The sequence below is a fragment of the Salmo salar genome, chromosome 23 (genome assembly GCF_965601325.2).
Source record: "Salmo salar chromosome 23, fSalSal1, whole genome shotgun sequence".
Classification (NCBI taxonomy): Eukaryota; Metazoa; Chordata; class Actinopteri; order Salmoniformes; family Salmonidae; genus Salmo; species Salmo salar.
In genome coordinates, this window is record NC_138313.1 from 6491954 (window position 1) to 6500078 (window position 8125).

General features: G+C 44.0%; 1 protein-coding gene across 1 annotated transcript; it reads right to left on the minus strand.

Moving 5' to 3' along the window:
- Positions 1-588: 588 nt before the first annotated feature.
- LOC106583973 (general transcription factor II-I repeat domain-containing protein 2-like) lies at positions 589-2079 on the minus strand. Its single transcript, XM_082967846.1, is given in 4 exon segments — positions 589-1089; positions 1091-1587; positions 1590-1879; positions 2045-2079. Coding segments are annotated over 4 exon segments (1323 nt in total).
- Between the last annotated feature and the right edge of the window lie 6046 nt (positions 2080-8125).

The following is an 8125-nucleotide window of genomic DNA, read 5'->3' on the forward strand; positions in this document are numbered from 1 at the left end:
ACTGGGTAACAGAACAATCTAGAAGAAAAAGAAACGCACACCTATTAAGGCGAGGTGCTGGCTAGCGGAGTAGAAAACTTGAAAATAAGGGAGAGCCGCACACTCTAGAACAGGGGTGTCAAACTCATTTTAGCTCAGGGGCCACATGGAGGAAAATCTATTCCAAGTGGGCCGGACCGGTAAAATCATGGTATATATAACTTAAAAACAACAACTTCAAATTGTTCTCTTTGTTTTAATACAATCAACATAAAACATAAAGCTGGAGCCTGAGGACAGTGTGTCCACAATAGTACAAGCACAACATCACTATTAATCATAAAACACCTCAAGTTTATTTGAAAATTCTAAAGAAAAAGAACACACAAACACACAATGCCTCAGTGATTCACAGAAATAGATCACAGAACTATATCAGGGTGTCTCATGCAGCACTTTAAGTGGGGTTGCATAGTTTATTTGACTCCTGATACCTGGCATCTTTTAGCTTTCACCAGCGCATCAATATCAGGTGTCACATCCTGAGTGGCAGCCAACTTCAGGATGTGATTCAAGTGCTTGTGCGTGAGCCTTGAGCGCAGCTTTGTTTTATTTATGCTCATTACAGAGAACTTGCTCACAAAGATATGTGGTTCCAAACATGCACAACAGTTTTCCAGCGAGGGCTGTCAAGTTGGGGTAACCTAGCAAGAGATTCTGATAAAATGTGTCCAAGCCAGCTGCGGCAAATTTGCCCTTCATATCCGAGTCACACTGCAAGTCTATTATTTCAAGTTGGATGCTGACGGGCAGATCAGAGGGATTCACGGTGAATGGCGAGCAAAAAACGTTGAAGTCTTTCTCCAGTTCACCAAAAATCTGAAAGCGTTGCTCAAACTCCCGTAACAGTCCCGTTATTTTATCTTTGAACCGCTTCATGTCTGCCACATGTTGGGTCGCGCACACATTTTTCAGACAGGGGAAGTGAGCTGCATCACCACCGGCGAGTTGCGTCTCCCACAATGACAGCTTCAACTTGAAAGAACGTATGCTGTCATAATACTGCGTGACGACTTTGTTGCGCCCTTGCAGCTGTTTGTTCAAGTTATTCCAGGTGCTCTGTAACATCCACCATAAATGCAAGGTCCTGCATCCATTCTGCGGAATGAAATTCTAACACTGGTTTGCCCTTTTCTTCCATGAACTGTTCAATTTCTTCTCGTAAATCAAAGAAACGCCTAAGCACAGCACCTCGGCTTAACCATCTTACCTCAGTGTGGTATGGCAGGCCATAGATGTGGTCTTTCTCTTTGAGAAGGCTGTCAAACTGACGGTGATTCAGGCTTCTGGATCGGATGAAATTAACAGTTTGGATGACCACCTTCATGACGTTATCCATCTTTAATGACTTGCAACACAAAGCCTCCTGGTGCAAAATACAGTGGAAAGTCCAAAAATCACGTCCTCCATTTGCAGATTGCACTTTCTCTCTGAACTTTGTCACAACGCCTGCTTTTTTCCCAATCATTGAGAGCGCACCATCTGTAGCCAGGCTGACAGCGCGGGACCAGTCCACTCCGACCCTGTCCAGCGCGCCGCGAGTGCGGTGAAAATATCAGCTGCTGTCCTTGTATATGTCATCGGCACCAACTCCACGAACTCCTCGGTGACGGTCAATGTGTCATCAACTCCGCGGATGAAAATGGCCAGCTGTGCAACATCTGTAATGTCCGTGCTTTCATCAATTGCAACTGAAAACCCAATAAATGACTTTACTTTTTGCTTCAACTGGCTGTCCAAATCCACTGAAAGATCGGAAATCCTGTCTGCAACTGTGTTTCTTGTCAGGCTGATATTTGCAAAAGCCTGGCGCTTTTCAGGGCACACAATCTCCGCTGACCTTCATCATGCATGTTTTTACAAATTCACCCTCACTAAATGGTTTTGAAGCCACTGCGATTTCATTAGCAATGAGGTAGCTAGCTTTCACTGCAGCGTCACTGATGTCTCGGCTGTGAGTAAACACAGACTGCTGTTTCTTCAGACCTGCCAACAGTTCATTCACCTTCTCTCTTCTCCGCTGTCCTTGAAAGTTGTCATATTTGTCGGCATGAAGACACATAGTGGCGACGAAGGTTATACTCTTTCAGCACTGCAACATGCTGTGAACACACCAAACATACAGCTTTCCCATTCAATTCCGTGAATAAATAGGAGGATGACCATTTTTCTTGGAACACTGCACTCTGTGTCCACTTTTCTCTTTTTTGACAGAGACATATTGGGGCAATGAGGGTGCCAAAGCACATAATGTTAAAAGTAGAAGCCGTAATAAATATCGCGGGCAAAACAAAGTAGCTCATCCGGACTGGCTGCACTTGCTTGACCTACTTGCTCTGCTCCGGTATAAACAGTTTGCTTGCTTAACACAATTGCTATTGCGCCATCCAGTGGACGCAATTGGAACAGCAGTTTATTTTATTGAAAAATTGCAGCTCATTTTTATACTTTACAAAATCATCTCGCGGGCCGGATTAAACCCCTTTACAGGCCTGATCCGGCCCGCGGGCCGGACGTTTGACACCCCTGCTCTAGAAGCTCAGATGCAAAAATGTAATATCCAACGTTTCGACAGCCAAGCTGTCTTCATCAGGGTATCATCACAAACACTGCGAGATGACTCATTAATATAGTGTCAGAAGACACACAGGTGTCTGTAATTATGGCCAAATGTGGCCTAATATCATTGGTTAACTCTGAAATATAAAAATGGCATACAAAGAACATACAAAAGAACAAATGGATAGCATACGATCATAGATACACTTTAGACTACAAAAGCCTACAAACAATTACAATGGCAAAGTCACAAAAATCACAAGAATGGCTTCAGATCAAAGTCTACGTTGAGACCAAAGGGAGCAAGGGTCTTTAAATTAAAGATCCAAGGAAATGAGCTGGGCCATTTCCTTGGCAGAAGGAAGTTTGGGGAGAGGGATGAAATGAGCGGCCTTTGAGAATCGATCCACCACTGTCAGAATGACGGTGTTGCCATCAGACAGGGAAAGCCCAGAGAGAAAATCCAGAGATATGAGACTAGGGATGATGAGGGACCAGTAGTGGCTGAAGGCCAGAAGGAGCCTTTCCATGGAGTCTTGTTCTGGGCACACACCGTGCATGCGGTGACAAAGGCAGAGACATCAGGAACCATTGTGGGCCACCTGAAACGTTGTTGGAAAAAATCTCGGGTACCGCGGGTACCGGGATGACAGGTCAGCCTGGAGGAATGTGCCCATTCCAGGACCCGGGACCGGACTGAGTTAGGGACAAACAACCGGTTAGCCGGGCCCCCTTCAGGTCCAGGCTGGTAATGTTAGGGCCCTGCGAACTAGGGTCTCAATACCCCAACCCACTGAGGCTGCAAGGCATGAGGTAGGGAGAATGGTTTCGGAGACCGAGGGTTTGGCAGAGGAACTGTATAAGCGGGAGAGGGCATCAGGCTTCACATTCTTGGGCCCTGGGCTGTAGGAAATGGTGAAGTTAAATCTTGTAAACAGGAGAGCCCACCAGGCCTGCCTGGAGTTAAGGCACTTTGCTGTACGGAGATTCTCCAAATTGTTATGGTCGGTCCAGACCAGGAATGGCTGTTCTGCTCCTTCCAGCCAGTGCCGCCACTCTTCCAACGCCATCTTGAACCCCAGGAGTTCTCGGTTGCCTACATCGTTTTTCCTCTCTGCGGGACTGAGACAATGGGACAGGAAGGCACAAGGATGAAGCTTTATGGTCCTGGGCAGATCGCTGGGACAGGATGGCCCCCCACGTCAACACCAGAAGCATCAACTTAACCACTCTAGGGTAGGGCGCAGTATTTGCACGGCCGGATAAAAAACGTACCCGATTTAATCTGGTTATTACTACTGCCCAGAAACTAGAATATGCATATAATTGTTTGATTTGGATAGAAAACACCCTAAAGTTTCTAAAACTGTTTGAATGCTGTCTGTGAGTATAACAGAACAGAACAAAAATCTGAGAAGATTCCTTACAGGAAGTGCCATCTCTGACCATTTCTTGGCCTTCTACACTCTCTTTATTGAAAACTGAGGATCTCTGCTGTAACGTGACACTTCCTTTTTTTCAGTTTTTTATCCGGCCGTGTAAATACTGCCCCCTAGCCCTAACAGGTTAAACAGCGGTTGACATGCTTCGAAGTACGGTAATGAAATATTTAGAATTTTTTTGTCACGAAACCAAACCAAACCAACATTTGTTATTGAAGTAGAAGTCCTGGGAGTGCATTCTGACGAAGAACAGCAAAGGTAATCCAATTTTTCTCATAGTAAATCTGAGTTTGGTGAGTGCCAAATTTGGTGGGTGTCAAAATAGCTAGCTCGTGATGGCGAGCTATCTACTCAGAATATTGCAAAATGTGCTTTTGCCGAAAAGCTATTTTAAAATCGGACATAGCGATTGCATAAAGGAGTTCTGTATCTATAATTCTTAAAATAAATGTTGTGTTTTTTGTGAACGTTTATAGTGAGTAATTTAGTAAATTCACCGGAAGTCTTCGGTGGGTATGCTAGTTCTGAACGTCACATGCTAATGTAAAAAGCTGTTTTTTTATATAAATATGAACTTGATTGAACAAAACATGCATGTATTGTATAACATAATGTCCTAGGTGTGTCATCTGATGAAGATCATCAAAGGTTAGTGCTGCATTTAGTTGTCTTCTGGGTTTTTGTGACATTATATGCTAGCTTGAAAAATGGGTGTCTGATTATTTCTGGCTTGGTACTCTGCTGACATAATCTAATGTTTTGCTTTCGCTGTAAAGCCTTTTTGAAATCGGACAGTGTGGTTAGATAAAGGAGAGTCTTGTCTTTAAAATGCTGTGAAATAGTCATATGTTTGAAAAATTGAAGTTTTCGTATTTTTGAGGAATTTGTAATTCGCGCCACGCCTATCATTGGATATTGGAGCAGGTGTTCCGCTAGCGGAACGTCTAGATGTAAGAGGTTAAGGCTATTATGGAGAAAACCAGGGAGTTAGCTCATAGGCAGCCTGCCACCTCTGAGAACACCCAACCACCCAGTAACTTCTTCCCTAAGTCCTTGAGTCTCTTGTCTGTGCAACTGGCTTGTGTCCTGAAGGCCTTAGTGGTCGAGGATGCGCAGGTTGCCAGATACAATCTTGTTTGCCAAACTTCCGGGGAATTTGCTAACAATTTACGAAATTACTCACGATAAACGTTCACAAAAAGCATAACAATTATTTTAAGAATTATAGATACAGAACTCCTCTATGCACTCGATATGTCCGATTTTAAAATAGCTTTTTGGTGAAAGCACATTTTGCAATATTCTAAGTACATAGCCCAGCCATCACGGGCTAGCTATTTAGACACCTGGCAAGTTTAGCACTCACCAATATCAGATTTACTATTATAAAAGTTTTGTTGTCTTTGTCAGAATGCACTCCCAGGACTGCTACTTCAATAACAAATGTTGGTTTGGTCCAAAATAATCCATCGTTATATCCGAATAGCGGCGTTTTGTTCGTGCGTCCCAGACACTATCCGAAATGGTAAATCAGGGTCGCGCGCATGGCGCAATTCGTGACAAAAAAAATCTTACCGTACTTCGAAGCATGTCAACCGCTGTTTAAAATCCATTTTTATGCCATTTTTCTCATGAAAAAGGGATAATATTCCGACCGGGAATGTCCATTTAGCTAAACAGAGGAAAGAAAACGAAGCTTTCGGTCGACGCGGGCACGAGCCTGAGTCTCACAGTACTGTAACCAGCCACTACCCAAACGCGCTACTTTGTTTCAGCCAGAGCCTGCAAAGCCACGATTCAGCGTTTTGCCGCCTTCTGAGAGCCTATGGTAGCCGTAGGAAGTGTCACGGGACAGCTAAGATCCTCACTCTTCAATAAACAGAGACAAGAAGAACAACACCTTGTCAGACAGGCCACTTCCTGCATGAAATCTTCTCAGGTTTTTGCCTGCCATATGAGTTCTGTTATACTCACAGACACCATTCAAACAGTTTTAGAAACGTTAGGGTGTTTTCTATCCAAAGCCAATAATTATATGCATATTCTAGTTACTGGGCAGGAGTAGTAACCAGATTAAATCAGGTACATTTTTATCCAGCCGTGAAAATACTGCCCCCTAGCCATAACAGGTTAAACCCTTGGTCGTGGCGTTCCGTCATGGAACGAAGCCCTTCCAAAAGGTCCAGTAGTAACTCTTCCTGCCTCCCAATGGTGGCTCCCTGCATGGATACAGCATGGCGGAGCTTGGCCAAGTCTGCTGGGTCTGTCATGGCCAGTTCATACTATAAGGGAACAAGGCGAGACCCAGATGCAGATGGTTTGAGTCTTGATATTTTATTAAACAATCCAAAAGGGGTAGGCAAGAGAATGGCCGTGGACAGGCAGGAGTCCAGGAGGTACAGAGTGGCAGGCAGGCAGGCTCGAGGGCAGGCAGAATGGTCAGGCAGGTGGGTACGGAGTCCAGAAAACAGGTTAGGGTCAAAAACCGTGGTTAGACCCAAAGAGAGAGAACTACTTCTTAAAGTAACTAACTTTGGCCTTCCGGATAACCTGAGTGCATTTATTTCTCCCTTGCCTGAACGAGAGCCAGTCAACCTGAGTATGCCGAGCCTTTCGCCAAATGCAATTCTTGAGGTGGAGCAACTCTGCAAGATCACGGTCAAACCAGGGGCTGAACCTATTATTAATTCTCATGTTTACAATACCACTGAAAATATCAAAAAAGAAGGTCCAAGATTTTGATAGAGGGGGGATCAAGCTGATTCTATACCAATTTAAAGAGGCTAGGTAATGAAAGTCTTGCTCATTAAAGTTTTTTAGCAAGCGTCTATGACAAATCAGGACAGGTCATTTCACTGAGCAGCCAATACGAACACAGGCTGTAATACAGTGATCACTAAGGTCAGTACAGAAAACACCAGACTGATACCTATCAGGATTATTTGTGGGGATAACATCAAGGAGAGTAGCCTTTTCTGGGTGTTTGGAGTCTTGTGGGATTGGTAATAATCTGAGAAAGATTTAGTGAGTCCCATTGCTTTAAAACTTGGTCAGGAGGTTTAAGCATGTCCCAGTTTAGGTCACCTAGCAGGACAAATTCAGACTTAGTATAAGGGGCAAGGAGAGAGCTTAGGGCAGGTAGGGTACAGGCTGGTGCTGATGTTAGGACGATAACACATAGCAACAGTCAACAAAGACCTACAGTTGAAGTCAGAAGTTTACATACACCTTAGCCAAATAAATTTAAACTGAGTTTTTCAGAATTCCTGACATTTAATCCTAGTAAAAATTCCCCGTCTTAGGTCAGTTAGGATCACCACTTTATTTTAAGAATGTGAAATGTCAAAATAATAGTAGAGAGAATGATTTATTTCAGCTTTTATTTCTTTCATCACATTCCCAGTGGGTCAGAAGTTCACACACTATATTAGTATTTGGTAGCATTGCCTTTAAATTGTTTAACTTGGGTCAAACGTTTCAGGTAGCCTTCCACAAGCTTCCCACAAAACGTTGGGTGATTTTGGCCCATTCCTCCTGACAGAGCTGGTGTAAGGGAGTCAGGTTTGTAGGCCTCCTTGCTCGCACATGCTTTTTCAGTTCTGCCCACAAATGATCTATAGGATTGAGGTCAAGGCTTTGTGTTGACCACTCCAATACCTTGAGTTTGCTGTCCCTAAGCCATTTTGCCACAACTTTGGAAGTATGCTTGGGGTCATTGTCCATTTGGTAGACCCATTTGTGACCAAGCTTTAACTTCCTAACTGATGTCTTGAGATGTTGCTTCAATATATATATCCACATAATTTTCCTGCCTCGTGATGCCATCTATTTTGTGAAGTGCACCAATCCCTACTGCAGCAAAGCACCACCACAACATGATGCTGCCACCCTCGTGCTTCACGGGTGGGGTGGTGTTCTTCAGCTTGCAAGCCTCCCCCTTTTTCCTCCAAACATAACGATGGTCATTATGGCCAAACAGTTCTATTTTTGTTTCCTCAGACCATAGTCCATTTCTCGAAAAAGCAAAAATACGATCTTTGTCCCAATGTGCTGTTGCAAACCGTAGTCTGGCTTTTTTATGGCGG